Genomic DNA, 18,414 nt, shown 5'->3' with positions numbered 1-18,414 from the left:
TTCAAATATTTTCCACATAATCAATTTTTTTTTTTTTTTATTTAAATTGTGAGATTACACGTCACGTCAGCTTAAATCGGAGTTTTATTTTATTTTACATCGGTTCCTTACAAGCATACTGTCGCAATTCCGTCCAAATGTGCGATAAACGATCCAACGTAATCATAAAAATCATGACGCCGTAAAAAATAATAGCAAATTATCTTCTTCACGATCAGTCGCTCTTTAGTTGCTCTTCTTCACAATCAACGTAACCTGATCTGAGAGAGAAAGAGGGAGAGAGAGAGAAAAAGAGAAAGAGAAGAAGCAAATTCCCCAAATGGATCTGACGCGATTCTGATGGTTTCTCTTTTGTACTCTATAACGGCTCATTTATAAAAAGTAATCCGCTTGTGGCTTCTTGCTGGGTATTCCGCGGCTTTCCTGCGGCGCCGCTTCAAATATCGTAAAGTCTCTCTGCAGATGTTCATTCAGTTCCAATATTGCGGCTACGTTTCCACATCTGCAATTAAAAAAAAAACAATATAGATTTAAATATCTAAATGTTCGCAATTACACATACATTTGTTTGTATGTTACATTGATATCGAAAGGCCATGTTCGTCAATTGCCTTCTTCGAATCAGCTAATCACAGATAATTGTGTACTATATTTGATCAGTTTTATAAATCACTGTATACATGTAGATATACATTGATAAATAATTGAATAATCATACAATGTACACAGTTTTACCAGAGAAAAAGACTACGAGTGCAAATGCTACGTGCCTGTAACAATAATTTGGCGCAGACCAGACGGTCAATACAGTCTCGTTAAAATGCCACTTGTAGCCTTCCATTACTAACTGATGGGCTCGACATATCATATCGATATCGTTGGCAGAGTTGAACTGCGCTACCACATCGCTACCGAAGAGATAACCGGCACCGCGCGGCGACACGCCCCAGCCTTGGGTATCCTCGGGATCTGACCATAGCAAATCACACATCGGCCCATCATGAGGAACCTGCATCATTAAGACAGAAATAATTTAACACTGAAATTTTATCACCTTTATAAAAATAATAAAATTTAATTTTTAATATTAAAACTGTAAGGGTGTGTTGGATAAAACTCGGTGTTAGAGCAATCTGTTGATCAAGCAAAAGATCTAGGTCTGATACACAAACTTATTGATCTCCCTTCCCCCTATAACACTAGGAATTTCGAGTGAAAAAATATTCCTCTCTGATCAAAACATATATCTCACGAAAACTAAGAATAAACAAATCCCAATATTGTGCAGTTCCTTCAAGGACAGAAACCTCCAAACAGTAACAGTAAATAAGTTAAAGAAAAAACAAATCCAATTCTTCATAGAGTCTGGGCAAGAAGCTTACAATCTCTTTCCATAAAGATAGCAATTATAATGAAATCAGTTTGGAAACATTAAACCGTATCCAACAACATGAGGGGGAGGGGGAAAGGGAGGGAGACTGATGTAATGAAACAAATATATTAAAACTGTTACTTCAATAGGTTACTGCAAAAGTAAAAACATTTAGTTCCATTTGACTGTTGTTACAAAAAAAACTATATATAGTGAACAGAAAGTAATAAAAAAACTCACTTCTTGCTTTCTGTCAATAGTCCGGATTTGATCTAATGTCTGAATACTAGGCGACAATCCACCATGAACACAAAAGATCTTGCCGTCAATAATGGCAGATAACGATAAATAGTCAAATATCTCTGTGCAATATCGCCATACTGTTATACTGCCGTATTTGCGTAAGCACTCGTCATAAAAGCCATAAACTTGCGTTATCTGTCGTGATTCGTGATTTCCTCGTATCAACGTGATTCTGTCGGGGTAACGGACCTACGTGACAAGACACAAAATATGAAATTATACCGCAGTAGCGACTCGGTTAGCTATTTTGGATTTAATTTCTTTTTAACAATTTTTATTCAAATATAAAAAGAGTGAAACTAAAATTTATGTAAAGTACGTATATATACATATTTACTTTACATAAATTTTAGTATATATATCAAGTGTATATTTACGTATAATAAAACGCAGCTGTTTCCTTAAGGCCATTGCACGTACAAAAATTTTTGTAGTAATCGCAAGGCCGTAAGAAAATTGACCAATCACAATCAATTATTCTTTGACTGCAAGAAGAATTATTGATTATGATTGGTTAGTTTTCTTACGCCTTGCGATTACTACTAAAATTTTTGTACGTGCAATGGCCTTTAATCCCTATCCAAATATTTAAAGTAATGATTGTTTTACGTTGTGACGTACCTTTAACGCGAGTAGAAGAAGAAACGTTTCGACGCTATAAAAACCTCGGTCTACAAAATCTCCCATAAAAAGGTAATTCGTTTCTGGCACATCTCCACCTACTTTGAATAGCTCCTTCAAATCATAAAACTGTCCATGGATATCTCCACAAACCTAAAGGAAAACACACATCGCGCGCGTAGGCTTTAAAATGTACTTAAACGTTCGGATTCTGACGATCCGATTGCCGTTTACAAGAGACAGAGAGATAGTTACTGTCACAGGTGAGTCAACGCGCTGTACATTGCTCTCCTCGATCAGGATTTCACGCGCCTTCGCGCACAGGGCCTTGACCTCGGCCTCCTTGATGATCTCGCACTTCTTCAGCTGCTCGATTTGCCGATCCAGGTCGCTAGAATCGGCCATCGTACGACGGTGCGAAGCTAAACCGCGATCGAGGTTCCCCGCCGTAGAGCGCAGCCGTTGTCAACGGCTCCTCACACGAGACCTCGCGGTGCTCGACTCCTGGTGCTTTAGGACCCGTAGAAGAGCCGTAAATCGTGGAGGAACTGGGTAAATCCAAGGTACGACACGGATAATGGAACGAAGCGCGAGAAATGCGTAAACGATGAGAGAAATCGCATGCTGCACACAGTACTTACGGATTGTCCTCGTCCTCGTCGTCGTCGTCGTCGTCGTCGTTCGTCGGCCTCGGGTTTCACCGCCGTGACCGACACATTGGACGAGCGAATCGTCGCCGAATATTTCTATTAATAATAAAACACGACCGGGGACTCCTGTACTGGCGGAATTATTCGCCGCACTCGCCTCGAATCGAGCTCGAGCCCCAAGTCGCTCGCGGTACACACCAACACCAAATTGTTTAACATAAACACGGAGTTCGAAGACTTCGAAGTGAAACGACAGTGAACAATGTACTGCAATTGTATGTGTGTACCACTGATCGGTAAGGACCGGCCAATCGGGGAGCCTATTATCTAGTATCTTCAAACGAGATGAAAATGCGAAAATTGAGAAAATTCGCTAGAGTTCCTGGCGATTTCGTTGGTCGAAATCTAGTAAATATGTTCCAAGATTTACGTAATAGGTCCCTAGATATTAAAAACCAGTGGACGCGTCGTCGATTGGCCGATTTAAAATAAAAATATCCGATTGGCTGATTCAGCGGAAAAACTCCAGATCGGGGGCTGTGAGTGGCTGCGGACGCTGCGGTCAATCGCGCAACGGGACGTTTTCGTAGCCAATCAAGTCGATTCCATTTTTGGCCAGACCGCACGAAGGTTAGGTTGACAGCCCTGTTTGTGCGAAGACCTAAAAAGCATGGTGCTCGTTCAAATTAAATCGACGATGTCCGTTACTGTTGATAGATAGGTGTGTTTGTTGATAGGTCGTCGTTTTCTATGCGTGGATTTAACTCGAGAGAGCGGTGAGTGCCTAAGCTGAAAACGTGCAATTTACGACGTAAGAAACTGTGATAAAATTGACGATGCGCCTTTCGTTAAGTCTGTCACATATTTCAACTCCGTCGTACAGCGAAACAGAGCTCACCAGGTTTTGATATCTGAATTACAGTTTATCGAGAAATTTATACGGGATGGACCCATCCAATGCCGCGCCCGAAGCTGGAAAACCGGAAGGCAAGCTTCGTTACAGCATGCTTCTTGCCCCATTTCAGCCAGCAACGAGGATCGAACTGGAGACTAAGATAAACACCAATATAGAATGTCACTTGGATGTGAGAAACGTTGGCGACAAGACGTTAAACGTACGAGAAATCTTTCAAATTAAATATCTTGATTCTTTGTGTGGAATCCTGTCTCAGGCTGTGTTCCGATATTCACTGTGAGTACTGAAAATCTATAGTTTACGTAACGTACACTATAGATTTTCAGTACTGAGAGTGAATATCGGAACGCAGCCTCACATACGTATGATTGTGTAAAAGAATGTTTTTTAAATACTCACCTTATTTGACTTTTCATTTAACTTACTTCGTTTAATAATATTTTTTAGGTTTTTGTAACAAAGTTGCCGTCTACGGAGCGTCAGATTGGCCTGAGCGTGTCCGAACTAGAGATTCAAGGGAACGGTAATGGTACGATATACATCAAGTGGTCTCCCAAAGAAGCTGGATGCTGGCGAGATGTATTGCAACTAACTGACAGCAGACGAATTAAATATGACATTATTATAGCAACGACTGCTAAGGGCGATAAGAAAGGCAACAAAGTAAGAAGGAGGCTAAAACCGACTTTTTCATTGTCAAACTCGTCAAGTCTCTCTACATCAACGGTAAACAAACAATTTCATCGAAATAACATGCTGAAAGTTCCCGCTATGAGTCAGTCTCTGGTTGACAATCTTGGTGCGCAAGTAAAACGATGTGAATCTAAATATGAGAACAATTTGGATAAGGAAAATATCTTAAATAGAAATAATGAGGTGAAGACTTGTACGTCGCTGGCAAAGGACGATGGAATCGACGGAACGTATCGCAATGGGCATGATAAACTGGAAAACATCTTGTGTGAGCAAAATACAAATGTGTGGATCGACGGTAGTGTTCTGCAGCAAGTCTTGCTTCCTTCGAATGGACCGCAAGATATACGCAGAGCCACATATATTAAAGAAGATGGACCTTGCGGTGTACTGTACGAGCACAATGAGGAAGTTGATGGAAATAAGGAGTGTGACAAAGACAAGGCCCGGTCCGATTTTTCCATACTTTTGAATAAATTTACATTCACGTCTGCGGATGTAATTTCGAGTTCTCCCGAACCGGTGAGAAGGGAGTCGACGGACTCACCGTCTTTGCAGACTGTAGATAAACACAGAACGTTCAATATCAGTCGCGGTCAATTCTTTGAGACGTCCGCAATTTACGATACGAAGACTCCCGCCGATGAAGCACCTGCATTACAGCCAGTAGGCTTGCACAACTTGTCGCCGATCAAGCCCGAGGGGTGCACCCTCGTGAACGATATCAAGAATTTAATTTCGTCGTCGCCGATTCAATTTCAACACCGAATTATATCGAAAGATCCTAATGAATGCGCGAAGCATTTGACGGTGGACATAAATCCAAGTAGCCAAACAACCAATTGCGAATACTTCAGTTTTGAAGTCATACCTAGGAATGTCGAAGCAGCCAAAAAGACGGGGGATGTGTACATCGAGATTTCTCCACCGAGGAAGCATTTCCACTCCAAGATGGTATCTATGTCAATATCGAAGCTGAGCAGCGCGAAAACCGGCAGAGTTACAAAGAACAATACCTCGTGTGACGCTGGAAACAAAAAGAAGCTACAGCTAAGCGTGTCTGCTGCAAGTGAGCTCTGCCTTAAAAAATATTATATTTTTAATAATATCAATTCTAATTTGTACGTTATAATTACAGAGAGGAATACGAAGAATATACCAGCGATCAAGATAAACAAGTTGTCCCTCAGTACCTTGCTAAGTACCAAGTGGCATAGTTCGTCGTCCATCAGAGATTCGAGTTTCAAAATGCGCAACAAAGAGGAATACTTTATCTATGGCACATGTGAATTGGATCCTTTTGCACCATCCACGACGGAGGATCCATTTCTCAAAAAGTTAGCTGAGCTCTCTGTAATTCACACAGAGAGAACATTTTACGTTAATATTGTATATAAATCGAAAATCCCATAATTTATATTTTTTGTATAACTTTTTGTTCTCCAACATCGTTTCTATAGATATTTTTAATTTTTTATATTCGTAAATTGACTTGCGAAAGAATATTTCCGTTGATACAAATTTTTTTATTGAATTTAAAGAATGAAAAGTTGATTCTGATAATTTTAACACATTGATCATCTTATTGCAACAGTATAGTGCATTTTGACCAGCCATGGCTGCTGCAGCAAGAGTTAGCGTTCACAAAGTGGTTGAATGCTCTGCTATCTTCGCCGGAGGACTTGTCCGTTGACATTGAAACTGCCGTGGCGGACATCGGCAAGGTGTGGCAAACGTGTAAAGCGCAGAAGAATACTGTATTGGCAGAAACCAAGGAGGCTGTATCAGCTAGGTGCGCATTATGTCAATAATTAATATTTAATAGAAAAGTCTGTTCCTCTAAAAATTACATAAAGTTAATCTTACACAATCGCCAGCCAACGGCAATTATTTTAATTGGTAATTTTTTTCAGGTATCACACGAATACGAGATTAAATACATTACGAAAAGCTGCAAGTGCTATGTTCAAACGCGACGAAGTCACGCAAGTACTTTCACGCACCAACCTGTTCATCGTCAAGGGAACTTTGTGTATTAGATCGGATCGTAATCTTCATCGTGATATCGGTGCGTTGAAAGTTTTTTCTTTATACGCTCGTATATTCTTAAAATTATAAACTATCCAATCCTCATTTTTCCAATCCTTATTTTCTTTATGATCAAAGCTTTAGCTTTCTGTAATTGATAAATCTAATGCATGCATTATAATGTTCTAAATCGAATGACTTTATTACAGGCTTGCAGAAGCTCATATTGAGCTTATTCCTGAGTTACAATCCTCTATGGCTACGTATCGGCTTGGAAACTGTATACAGCGAGAGTATTTCGCTACGCTCGAACAACGACATCGTTGGCCTGACTCGCTTCTTATTAACGAGATTCTTTTCGGATCCACGACTGATGAAAATGCCCGGCTACCATAAAACTGACCCGAGCCAAAAGTTCGTCACGCAGCTGAATCAGTTTATTCTGAGAAAATTTCTGTTTCTCGTATATTTTCTGGACTACGCTAAGCAGCATAAACTGATCGGCCACGATCCGTGTCTGTTTCACAAACGCGCCCAATATAAGGAGAGCCGCGAGATCTTGCTGAGTTTCTCGCGCGAGCTCCTAAGCGGCATCGGCGACGTGACCAGACTGCTGCGCGGCCATGACTACGTGCTCACTTATCGGCAGACTTACATCGAGGAGTACGATTACGCGGTGGTGAATATACGGCACGATTTACGTGACGGCGTGCGACTGTGTCGCGCGATGGAGCTCATCACCGGTGCCCGAGGATTGACCCAACGTTGCCGGGTACCGGCGATATCGCGTCTACAGAAGGTGCACAACGTGGATCTGGCATTGAGTGCTTTGCGCCAGGCTGGCTACGTTCTTGAAGGCAACATAGACGCGAAGAGCATTGCCGATGGCCACTGCGAGAAGACTCTGTCGTTTCTCTGGCAGATTATCCACAGATACCAGGCGCCGCGGTTCGATCGGGCGGCACGCGTGATTCAGAAATGGTGGCGGGCGCAACTCTGGTACATTTATGTGAGGAACTTCTTGCGCGAACGTAGAAATCTCGCCGCGATAATAATCCAACGCATGTGGAAGCGCAAAATAGCGCTGTCCTCGCCCGTGATCGAAATTGACTGTAATCTTGAGGAACGCAAAAGATACTTGCGCATTCGAACAGCCGCGATACAGCTTCAGAGGTGGTGGAGGCAGGTACGAGGAAACACGAAGAAGTTGCGAGAGCAAAGAAAGAGGCACAAAGCGGTGGTCACGTTGCAGAAGAGATGGAGAGCTACGTTGCTGATGCGAGCGCAACGAAGTTGGTATCGCGACCTGAGAAATGCTGCGTTGACGATTCAGAACCGTTGGAGAGCAACGCGCGCGATGAAATTACAACGTTCTGAGTATTTCGCGCGTAAAGATGCCGCCGTGAGAATGCAGACCTGGTGGAGATCTGTAAAAGCCATGCGGGAACAGCGCGAATGCTTCCTCCACACCAGAGAGAACGCTTGTATCATTCAGGCTTGGTGGAGGCAACATTTGTTGGTGCGAAAAGCGCGCAATGATTTCCTGCTGACGAGAGCTGCCGCGCGTAGTATCGAGAGATGGTGGATAAGCGTGATCGACAGACGTAAGTTCCTCCAGTATCAGGAGAGTGCTGTTCTCATTCAGAGAACGTGGAGAACGTACCGAGCGCGCAAGCAAGAAGTCGCCTGTTTGAAGATACAAGCGTGGTGGAGAGCCGCGACGTGCTCGCGCAGATATAGACTTCGGAGGTCTTGCTGCTTGAAATTGCAACGTTGGTGGCGCGGAATCGAACTTATGAAACGTCAACGCCTGGAATTTCTGCAACTGCGGGAAGCGGCGTGTATTATACAGAAGAATTGGCGGGCGAGAACGATCAGGAGGGATTACTTGAAGCAGCGGCGAGCGGCATGTATTATACAGAAGAATTGGCGGGCGAAAACGATCAGGAGGGATTACTTGAAGCAGCGGCGAGCGGCATGTATTATACAGAAGAATTGGCGGGCGAGAACGATCAGGAGGGATTACTTGAAGCAGCGGCGAGCAGCTTTGCTGATACAATCGTGGTACCGTAGTGCCAATTCAGCGAGGGCTGTCCGACGACGTTACTTGGAGATGAGATGCGCCACGATACGGATACAGAATTGGTGGCGCAACGTTACGGTAGCCCGTGAGGAACGGAGAAGATACCTGCGGCTCCGCAAGAGCGCCGTTCTTTTGCAGACCCACTGGCGTCGGCGTGCCCTGGCTCGCGTGGACCGTCAGCGATATTTGACGAAGAAAAGGGCGTGCGTCACTCTGCAATCCTGGTGGCGAATGGTCAGAACGAGGAACGAGTACCAACGGTGCAAGACCTGCGTGTTGAGGATGCAAAGAAGGTGGCGTGTGAAGAAAGCCGCTCGTGCCACGAGGAGGGAATATCAGCTGACTCGCGCGGCCGTTGTCGTACAGACACGCTGGAGAGCTTTAACGGCGAGAAAACGATTCGTCGCTTCGCGCCAGGCCGCGATAGTCATTCAGTCGTATTACAGAATGAGAATCGCAACGCGAAGATACGAGACCAGCAAGTATGCTGCGTTGATCATTCAGATCTATTGGCGAGCCTATGTTGCTAGTAGACGAGAGAGGCTGCGTTATCTGTCTCTGCGCCAGGCAGCGATCACGATACAGCGCCGTTACAGGCGGAAGAGAATGGAGCGCGAAGAGCGGTGCCGGCGACAAGACGAGGTTGCTTTGATCGCCACGAAAATCCGAGACGAATGCGGAGAAGCTATCCAGGGAGATCAGGACGTTACCACGAAACTCGCGCTCCCGGGCAGCGACTACTGGCAAGAGATGATCAGCGTGTTGCGCAGCTGCAACAGCGTCGGGATACTGCTCACCTGCTTGAATAGCTTAGGTAGATGATTTTCACTTGAATAATACTGCATGATTAATTGTTCTTAGCGACAGTGATATTTTCAAGAGGCGTAAGGAAGAGTTAAAATTTTGTCTTCATAACTCTCTCTTACGTTGTATTGTTTTCTTAAGTAACGGATCATTTTCTGGCGTTCTCTTTTTACGATACAAATAATAAGTAATTTATGCTCACCACACACAGATACTATAACGATATTGTCACCGACCGTTTGCGTCATTCTCTGCGAGCTGAATCTGGCCAATGACATTTACAATACGATAGCGCAGAACAACAGATCACTACCGTGGATGAAGGTCTGCCTGCGAGCGTGCAGCATTCTGATTACCCTAACGAAGTATTCCTACACAAGAAAATACGTTCTCAAGGTAGATTTATAAAAAGTCAATAATTTTACTTCCTTCTGATGTTATGATCAATACAAAGAAAATATTTCGTGTCGATTAGAAAGAGTATGCATTGGCGTTAGTGAAGCTTCTGAGCACGTCATTGAAAGACAAGGAGGTATTTCTGCATTGCGCCACTTTAATATGGCTGCTTAGCCAGGATGAAGATTACTCGAAGGTACAGCTTGCTAAATAACGCTAAGAATTTTTTTAACTTTTATAGCAATTATCATCTTGTGTACTATAAATATTTTTGTTCTTAATTTTTCATCCCTAGATATTTTTTAACTTCTTCCTGTTTGTATGCATTTTTTCTTCAATGTTTTCAGGCTTTAGCAACGTGTCCGCAAATAAATTGGCTGATGAAAAATATTCAACAAAAAGTCCTGAAGGAGACCGTAGTGGCAAGATTGCAAAAATTAAAGGACTTGGAGAAATTGTATCCCAATTGTGAACCTGACCGAAATAACGTGCAGAAACCGCGCTTATTCACCGACATAAGTTTTGCCGTTGCAGCTATTGTTAAAAGAACACGCACGTAATGTTAAGGTTGGTAAAAAAAATTTATATATATTCGTTAAATTAAAAAAATTCTGTTTGTATAATATTATTCTGAATTATTGACCGATCCTTATTAGAGTCAAATCGTAAATATATATAAGAATGTTAAACTATAAATCTAAACTTTTAAAGAGATAATCTAAAAACACGAGAAACTATAGAAATAAATGCTTGGAAATAATGTCCATTTTTTTATAATACATATCTGCAACAGTTCTTAAATACGATGAAATAAAATGAAGAGCTGACAATTTCGCGACTAAAGCCGCAAAAATCAAAGACAATAAAGGTTTTCATTCTGCTTTAATAACCGACTCATTCCTAAAAACGTGGCAGAACGCTGGCAACGATGACAACTCGATCTGCGTATAGTACAATAAGATATAAATGTAATTTTTATTTACAGTGAATTATTTACTCACAAATAAAATTAATAATAATAATAATAATGCCGGGATGATGATGACAATGGTAATGATGATGATCGTAATAATGGTGACAATATGACAGTGATGATGATAAATTATAACTATATAATAGTGATAAAACCGTAATTAGCAACAGCTGCAGTAGACTCTAATAATAATGATTGTAGTGGTAGTTAGTCGTAGCGGTAGCAATAATTGTATTTTCCTTGACTTAATTATCATGTACAGACTTAAGTTCTTTGATCTGCTTAATCAGATACGCCTTCTCGTCGTTGAACTGCTCGTCCTCGGAACGATCCGTGTGGAAGCGCGTCAGGAACTCGATCAGCTTCTCCTGATTGCGGAGCAATATGTCCAGAATGGGTTTTGGTTTGTTGGGATTCGCCACAAATACCTGGACACAATCGGAAGGGACCGTACAGTTAATCCTACATTCCTTCTCGATGGGATCGTTTCTTACGCGTCTATTGGAACGATTATTTAAAGAGAAGAGACGAATCTTGTGCTGTGATGCGATCAAGTATTGAGAATCTCAAAGATACAGGAATTTAATAGTAACCCAAACTTACGAGTTAAAGATTCAAATTTATTTATATCGAGTGCTGCCGTACCTTGAAAACGTGGAAAGCCTCAAACTGTATATTACGAGATTTCTCCTTCAGCATGTTCATCATTAATTTCAAATTATCTGGATTTGATATATATCGTGTCATAACCTGCAACATAACAGTTTTAACATGAGAACCAATTCCAATGGTAGGGGTTGCTACCACTTGCCAACAGTACGAATGTAACGAAAGGGGCACTAAGATTTCGAGTCATTAAGTTATCAAGAATGTTCCACTATTGTATCGCTATTAATTTTTATTATGTTGCAATGTATTTCTAATCGTCGATGGATTAAGCAACTTGACCAATTATTCTACTAACAATACTTTTGACAAAATAGTATAAGTGCAAATCATATATCTTAAAAATTTTTGTTCACATAAATTGTTGCTGTATTTCTAACAATTTCTTTGTATATGAATATTTTATATATTGACTGTTTATAATTGAGGGACTTATGCCGGCAAAATATATCCTCTTTTTTCTAGAAATGTGCTGTTTATGTTATTTATGAAACAGAAACATAGTATATTATTCGGGCGCTATTTCCAGTGACGCTTACGCTTACGTGCGTAACGCAGAAATGATTTGACTTGGTGATACATTTAAAGAATCTCCCTTTGGCTTTATAAATTATAAAGATATCACACTCGTGCAAAATGAGATACTTACTGTAAAATTGTGTCTATCGAGCAATAGCTCGCCCAGCAGTTTTAAACTCTGTCGTCGTGTTACATAGTTTTCTGAATTGAGTAACCTCTGATAGTGCGAGAAAACTTTATCATAATGTATCTCTAAGAATTCGGCGCTGAGTATTTTGTGCCTCGTAAGTAATTCCTGGACAAAATTATAAATCGCTTGATTATAATGGACAACATTAATTTCAATATTATCGATATTAATAATAAAAATTATGTGTCGCTTGATTATAATGAACAACATTAATTTCAATATTAACGATATTAATAATAGTAACGATTAGTAAATAGATAATTAATAATAGCAACTTCTTTCGCGGATATTTAAATCTTTTTAATAAATTAATCGTAAATAATATCTATAAATAAATAAAAAAAAATATTTTACATGCTTCTTATATTCGTATTGTATATAGAGCATGACGTACTTTAAACGTAGAGAAAGCGTCAGACGCGATATCGAACGTGGAGACCTCGACATATCTGAAGAAGTTGTAAAAGTCATCCGAGTAGATCATGATCTTGGCCAGAGCTTCGTATCTCGCGCATTCTCGCAACATTGTGCCACAGTTGAGTGCGATGTCTTGATGTTCGTAACTGCAAGACGAGGTGCACATCCCCAATAATACATATTTCTATTATCCCGCATAACATCGCACAAAGGAGAAAGAGGCTCACCCAGACATAAGTGTAAAAAGAATTTCAGGTTTGGTACATATGTATTCTACGGTGGGCGATCTAGTTCCGATCTGCCTCCGCAGAATGTTATTGAAGACCTGTGCGACATCCTTCTTTCCCTTAATTAGGAACAGAAAGATTAAATTCAACAAATTGTCAACGATTCGCTCCAAATAAAGCTGTTAATCATTAAATATTATGTAAGACGTTAAAACAATTTGGATAATATTAAATATACATCGCTTTAAAGCTAGAACTCTTCTCTTACATCCTAGGCGAGCACTCTAATGCCGCGGGGTTCTAATAAATATTAAGTAATAATTTCACATACATACATTTGTCTCTTAGCCACAAAAAATATTCGTACGATTCGTTCGGATCGTTTCATGTATATTGAGGGCGTACCTCGAAGTCGATGCGACTCAAATTTTGCACAAGCAGGAGCAGCAGATTGCTGTTGTACAATTCCTGGGCCAATTGCGCCACCACGATGTCTGCCTGCGGCTCTGTCTCGGCCGTGCCGTACAGCATGTTTTTGATGTGCACAAGATTCTTGCTCACATCTTCTTGCGCCTGAAAGGGGATGTATTTCATCGTAGAAACCGACCGCGTATCCGCAACAACGTACCTTCTCTACCTTCTTGTCGCCGCGCTCCAACGCGTTTACCGCCTCCTTGAGAGCCTTCACCACCTCCGCCGGACTCTTCTGGGACTTTCCAAACAGAGGCATGTTTTCTTAGAATGTATGCACCTTGTGGAACATATCCAAAAAAAAAAGAAACAGACGTTCTTTGTTATTACGCTGATAGAGAATATCCTCAAGTATGTTTATGATATCTGAAAGATGCTATTATGTTATGACCATTGTTTGCGTTAAATGTGATAAAAAGTGAGTGTTCTGATAAACTTGGAAACGGTATGTCCCTACACAGCCAAAATAGAGTAGAGCGAGAGATACGTATAAGTAGAGATGATGGAGATACATGAATGTGAGTTATTCGTATCCTTGCGACCAGTATACACTATGAAAGTCCATCGGAATCGGTTGCATTGTGAAGGACTTGAACAAGGACATCGTGAAGGCTGCGCGAAACGAGAGTATTGGATTCCTTGTAGCTCTGCACGACGTAGCGAAGGACTCGGTTTTGGGCAGAGGAGTGACTCCTCGTGAAAGGAGCCTCCGTACGTCGTCTACCTTTTGGATCTCTACGAATCACAGGCTTGCCGAACACAGAAGCCACGACGCGGGGCGCACCTTCAACGTCATCGGTGTCCGATCGCGGGGTCGGCGAAGAAAGATCGTCCTAGAGATCTAACCTCGAAAGGCGACCGAACGAACGGTCCGTGGAAACGTCCGAGTGTCACCTGACCGGAATGACCGAGCGAATTGAGCAAAACCGAGAGGCGGAAAGGAGGTCGCCCGCGCGTCGAGCCCCCGGAACTCGACCGAGGATGCGTCGCTCGCGAGAGAATCGCGCGATTGGCGACGAAAACGACTCGAGACGCGAGAGACTCGGTCGCTCGTCGCGCGAAGGCAAGGTTACGAGAGGAGGTTACGAGGTTGCGGATTCTAACCTAAAATCCGACCGCTTACCATGCAACGGGGGTCCGAGCGGTGTTCGCAGCGTCTCGCTCGCGGCTCGGACGTGCGCATACAAACGTGCGTTTAAAGGATCTCTGCCCCTCTGGCTCGCGGGCAGCGGCGGTGACGAGCGGTGACGGCTGCGTACGGTTAATTCCGTGAAATCCGTGCCTATGTGCGTGTCACATCAGATGATCGGATATCTCCGTCGTGCGCGCACGTACGTACACGGTTGTACACGGTGCCCCTTGCCCGTCGGCGGCGTACGGCGGACCCCTTTATTCGCGATTTTTCGTTACGTGCGCGGCTTCGATGCCTTTGATGCAGCGGCGCGACGTATCACGCGTACGCACGTATGTACATATGTATACGGGGTGAGTCACGAGATCGCGGAGCGACCCGAGCGACCGCCAACAAGGTGCCTCGCGGAGATCGCCAGGACTTGAAGCGCGCGCGAGCCTCGTGTCCGCGGCTTGACGGAGCGGTCGATCGTCCCCCTTTTTTCAATCGTGCATGAGTCGGAGGCGAGCGTCGGCGGTCGACGTAGCCACGGACGTGGTGAGTCGCTCAATCGCTCGACTTATGGCTCACCCTGTAGCGCGCGATACAACGGCCGCATATACGTGTTTCACGTTTCACGGCGCAGATGTACAGAACCGTACGAACGTAGTCGCCAATCTTCGATGGATGAATCTCGATTCTCGATTGAGGAAAAAGATTACCTAGGGTATATCGAGCGTTCGATCGTTACTGCAAGAGCGCGTATCTAGTAAAATCGACGAGACGCTATTTGAAAACCGACAACTGGAAGTCGCGTAGCTGTTAAAATTTAAACAATTTGTAATATAATATTTAATTAAATATAATTTTATTAAATATTATGGAATTTATTAAATCTTAATGTTATATTTATGATATTAATTTTATATTAATTTTATTTTATTATCCTGAAGTTTCGTAAAACGTGTATTTACGATTGTTCAAATTTTAACAGTCAAATTCTGTAAGACCGATCGTCTTTAATAATACTTTTTTGGTATTTGTAGAATTTACCATAATATTAATGTCATGAAATTAATTCTATAAAACGTTAATAAAATATAAATGTATAATATAAACTGATGAAGTAATAATAAAATTTGTTACAAACATTGGCAAGAATTATGCGCGATAATTGTGTCAAGTCTCTGGAATCTCTGGTTGACCATTGCTATAAAACTATAAACGATCGAACGAAAATGTTACAGTTTATCACATATCCAAATGTGATTTTCAATAAAAAAAAAAACACTTGGAATTACAGATTAAAAAATAAAGTTTGAGACAAAACTTGTAGAAATTGGGGAGACTTGAAACCTTACAAATTAGCCAAAATAACTTTATTCTGTAGAATTATAAAGAACGTTCTTATGATAAGCGTAAACGCGGTATCTACGCCTGACTATACTCGTACACGAGCGTGCATTATATATATCTCTGTTGTATAATACTAAAAACAAGAAGTTGATGAAACTAATAAATGAATAAGAATTACCACAACTACGAAACGACACAGCCAAAAGCGAGCGGTAAAGCGTAATTTTAATTCCCAGAGACTGAAAGAATCACCTGCATTAAGCGATTAGAGAAATCTTTAAATATTTTATATGTTTGTTAGGAGCGTTTCTCCGATTTTAGTCTCATGTGCGTACAACATTCAAGTGTGATTAAATTAACGCTGTAAATGAGTGTAAAATCATAAGGTCGTCTCTGAAGAATGTTTTCGCATAATGCGCAGTAATGGATTATCAGTGATTGTTCTTCTGACTATCTGACGTCAATAGTTTCTGTATAAGGCTCATCTTTGCAGAAGACAATTTATCTCCCTTATTTTTCTTGATAAAGCGAACTGCCTTATGCTCGTCAATCATTTCACTTTCATCATGGGAACTCTCGAAACATGCGGGACAGTAGAGATCGCCAGTACAACCTGTGCATCTATATAGATCCAATTTATTCGCATTCCGGAAACACATGACGCACTCATTTTCTTCCTCATCTTCATCTTCATCCTCGTCTCCATCCTCGTCTTTCACGTTTGGAGAAGTCTAATTTTTTCAACATAAATTTTACATAGAAACTGAATACAATTACTTATTAAATTCAATATATAATTATATATTATTATAATATATTGCACAGAACGGATAAAAATCTATTTTCAGGGAAAACAAATTCATATTAACTGTAAAATGAAATAGAAACGAAAAGCGCTGAAAGTATGCATTTATCAGTTATTCACGAATACCTACCTCTATTGACGAAGCTTCTGCCATAGTTGAAACTTTGTTAATCAACTCTACATCATCGTTTGTTCTGTCAAAAATCTTGTAAGTGTTAATCTTTTCCTCCAAGCCTTGATCAAAACGCTGTAAGAAACAAGATTGACGGTTATGATTTTATATTTCGAGTTTTACAATTTTAATTCACTTACAGTTTTACCGCCGTCATCCCGTAAGAAGTCGAGTCTCTCAAAATCCTTACAAAGATCGCTAGTGGAAGGTAGTTCTATTTGCGCAAGGTACTCCTGTATCAAATCATCCGCCTTTTCCTGATCCGTTCTAGTATCCACCCGATGTATCTGTAATTAAGATTAATAATCAGTTCATAAGTGCCCATCTACAATAGGTGTTTTAAGCCCTAAGCCTTAAGAAATTGTTCAATCACAGTTGAATTTGAGAAGAATAATTGACTGTGATTGGTCAATTTCTTAGGGCTTAGGGCTTAAAACACCTATTGTAGATGGGCACTAATAAAAACCATTGCACGTAACAAAGTTTTAGTCATAATCGTAAGGCCGTAAGAAAATAGACCACGCACAGTCGATTATTCTTCTTGAGCTCGAACTGTGCGTGGTCTATTTTCTTACGGCCTTACGATCAAGACTAAAACGTGCAATGGCCTTAAAAATCCATCTAACTCAACTACATTCACACATTCCATTCACATACATACATCTATGACATTACTTCCACCGGCCTCTGGACTTTGATCCTTCAACAACGCCAGTCTTTGCTTTATCTCCTCGACAGTAGGCAATGGAATGTTCCGTTCCTCGTCTTTCAGCTTTCGTAGCCTGTCCACAATCTGTTGATCAGCTGGCTCTAATCCCACCTTGAGTTTGTCCCAGCGATTCGTATGTTTGTATATCACTATTGGAGGCTTTACCGGATTCTCCAGCAAATTCAGCCTGCAATAAAATATTCAACGTTAAAAAACATCATATTCTTAGACGTATCTCAAGTGTAACGATCAAACTGCTCGGTGAGTATCCAGCGGAAAATCAATTCGTCTCACTTCATAGTGATGTCAATTGGCGCGAGTGGTTCATCGCTCACGTTAGGCGTAACAGCACCGTCCACGGAATTATCCGTGGGACTCGATTTCTTCATTTTGCTTAGCTTGTTGTGACAACGTCCGCAAACTTTCCTTCTCCCTACATCAGGAATATTGCATTTGTACTTGAGGCATTTTCTACAGCAAGAATAGCCGCAGCCCGGGCAACCGATCTGAGCGAGTAGCAAAAATAAAAATAAATAAACAAGACAGATTCCTCTTCAGCGACGACTGGATTAACCTATTGAAATTGAACGAAGCATCGGACACTTACGTCTTTCACGAAGAACGAAAATTTCACTTGGCACGTGTTGCAGGACATTCCCTCAGTTCATTAATGTTACGCTCTCGTAGTGACAAGAAAAATTATATAACGGACAACCTATTAAAAATGTTTCAAAACGAGCACCAGAAGATTTTGACCAATTTTGACGGTTCTTCGCATTACTTTTTTTTCTTATATGTCGTAAGCGGTAGGTAACCTCGAACGGTTATCACCAGCAACTCGTTAGGGAATTTTATTTGTCGCCGGGACTGCCACTGGAAACGTTACTGGGCAGCACTGGCGAGGACGACGAGAACCAAAGGAGGAAGAAGGG

At 41.5% G+C, this 18,414-nt stretch overlaps 4 protein-coding genes across 12 annotated transcripts; 1 reads left to right on the top strand and 3 right to left on the bottom strand.

The window, feature by feature from the left end:
- Positions 1-66: 66 nt before the first annotated feature.
- Pp4-19c (protein phosphatase 19C) lies at positions 67-3,208 on the bottom strand. The gene is made up of 6 exons (XM_071788085.1): positions 2,938-3,208; positions 2,552-2,844; positions 2,297-2,449; positions 1,613-1,864; positions 771-1,009; positions 67-502 (listed from the first exon to the last, which is right to left on the bottom strand). Exons 2-6 carry the CDS (start codon positions 2,699-2,701, stop codon positions 373-375), a joined length of 924 nt encoding a protein of 307 aa, XP_071644186.1. The 5' UTR covers positions 2,702-2,844; positions 2,938-3,208; the 3' UTR covers positions 67-372.
- A 360-nt stretch (positions 3,209-3,568) lies between these two features.
- Positions 3,569-10,591, top strand: LOC139818965 (uncharacterized). 2 transcript variants are annotated; one of them, XM_071788030.1, is made up of 10 exons: positions 3,569-3,722; positions 3,869-4,061; positions 4,310-5,624; positions 5,694-5,892; positions 6,150-6,347; positions 6,469-6,623; positions 6,793-9,480; positions 9,682-9,866; positions 9,946-10,062; positions 10,214-10,591. In XM_071788030.1, exons 1-10 carry the CDS (start codon positions 3,697-3,699, stop codon positions 10,424-10,426), a joined length of 5,289 nt encoding a protein of 1,762 aa, XP_071644131.1. In that variant the 5' UTR covers positions 3,569-3,696; the 3' UTR covers positions 10,427-10,591. The 2 variants fall into 2 exon arrangements, with proteins under 2 accessions (XP_071644131.1, XP_071644132.1); XM_071788031.1 differs by having other exon boundaries at positions 3,604-3,757.
- Positions 10,592-10,731: 140 nt separating this feature from the next.
- Mo25 (calcium binding protein Mo25) lies at positions 10,732-15,005 on the bottom strand. 7 transcript variants are annotated; one of them, XM_071788076.1, is made up of 8 exons: positions 14,453-15,005; positions 13,496-13,609; positions 13,264-13,431; positions 12,859-12,977; positions 12,609-12,777; positions 12,155-12,319; positions 11,485-11,589; positions 10,732-11,267 (listed from the first exon to the last, which is right to left on the bottom strand). In XM_071788076.1, exons 2-8 carry the CDS (start codon positions 13,586-13,588, stop codon positions 11,085-11,087), a joined length of 1,002 nt encoding a protein of 333 aa, XP_071644177.1. In that variant the 5' UTR covers positions 13,589-13,609; positions 14,453-15,005; the 3' UTR covers positions 10,732-11,084. The 7 variants fall into 7 exon arrangements, with proteins under 7 accessions (XP_071644177.1, XP_071644173.1, XP_071644175.1 ...); XM_071788072.1 differs by having other exon boundaries at positions 13,487-13,609; positions 14,453-15,002; XM_071788074.1 differs by lacking the exon at positions 14,453-15,005 and adding an exon at positions 14,054-14,446 and having other exon boundaries at positions 13,487-13,609.
- Positions 15,006-15,804: 799 nt separating this feature from the next.
- Positions 15,805-18,403, bottom strand: LOC139818980 (abscission/NoCut checkpoint regulator). 2 transcript variants are annotated; one of them, XM_071788070.1, is made up of 6 exons: positions 18,090-18,403; positions 17,777-17,988; positions 17,435-17,669; positions 16,914-17,060; positions 16,732-16,848; positions 15,805-16,527 (listed from the first exon to the last, which is right to left on the bottom strand). In XM_071788070.1, the coding sequence occupies exons 1-6, from the start codon at positions 18,135-18,137 to the stop codon at positions 16,228-16,230; spliced, it is 1,059 nt and encodes a 352-aa protein (XP_071644171.1). In that variant the 5' UTR covers positions 18,138-18,403; the 3' UTR covers positions 15,805-16,227. The 2 variants fall into 2 exon arrangements, with proteins under 2 accessions (XP_071644171.1, XP_071644172.1); XM_071788071.1 differs by having other exon boundaries at positions 17,777-17,915.
- Positions 18,404-18,414: the final 11 nt, after the last annotated feature.

The sequence above is a fragment of the Temnothorax longispinosus genome, chromosome 9, assembly GCF_030848805.1.
Source record: "Temnothorax longispinosus isolate EJ_2023e chromosome 9, Tlon_JGU_v1, whole genome shotgun sequence".
Classification (NCBI taxonomy): Eukaryota; Metazoa; Arthropoda; class Insecta; order Hymenoptera; family Formicidae; genus Temnothorax; species Temnothorax longispinosus.
Note: the sequence above shows the minus strand (reverse complement) of the source record. Positions and strands in the feature narration are given on the sequence as shown.

Excerpts from the sequence above, each read along its gene's own strand:
- Pp4-19c (XM_071788085.1), bottom strand. The coding sequence starts at position 2,701 with ATGGCCGATTCTAGCGACCTGGATCGGCAAATCGAGCAGCTGAAGAAG. Across the intron at positions 1,865-2,296 it reads TTCTTCTACTCGCGTTAAAG|GTCCGTTACCCCGACAGAAT; the intron begins GTACGTCACAAC and ends CTTGTCACGTAG. Across the intron at positions 1,010-1,612 it reads CTATTGACAGAAAGCAAGAA|GTTCCTCATGATGGGCCGAT; the intron begins GTGAGTTTTTTT and ends TTAATGATGCAG.
- Mo25 (XM_071788072.1), bottom strand. The coding sequence starts at position 13,588 with ATGCCTCTGTTTGGAAAGTCCCAGAAGAGTCCGGCGGAGGTGGTGAAG. Across the intron at positions 12,778-12,858 it reads CTTTTTACACTTATGTCTGG|TTACGAACATCAAGACATCG; the intron begins GTGAGCCTCTTT and ends CTCGTCTTGCAG. Across the intron at positions 11,268-11,484 it reads AGGCTTTCCACGTTTTCAAG|GTATTTGTGGCGAATCCCAA; the intron begins GTACGGCAGCAC and ends GATTGTGTCCAG.
- LOC139818980 (XM_071788070.1), bottom strand. The coding sequence starts at position 18,137 with ATGTCCTGCAACACGTGCCAAGTGAAATTTTCGTTCTTCGTGAAAGAC. Across the intron at positions 17,989-18,089 it reads TTTCGTTCTTCGTGAAAGAC|ATCGGTTGCCCGGGCTGCGG; the intron begins GTAAGTGTCCGA and ends CTACTCGCTCAG. Across the intron at positions 17,670-17,776 it reads CCAATTGACATCACTATGAA|GCTGAATTTGCTGGAGAATC; the intron begins GTGAGACGAATT and ends ATTTTATTGCAG.
- LOC139818965 (XM_071788030.1), top strand. The coding sequence starts at position 3,697 with ATGCGTGGATTTAACTCGAGAGAGCG. Across the intron at positions 4,062-4,309 it reads TTGGCGACAAGACGTTAAAC|GTTTTTGTAACAAAGTTGCC; the intron begins GTACGAGAAATC and ends AATATTTTTTAG. Across the intron at positions 5,893-6,149 it reads GAGGATCCATTTCTCAAAAA|TATAGTGCATTTTGACCAGC; the intron begins GTTAGCTGAGCT and ends TTATTGCAACAG.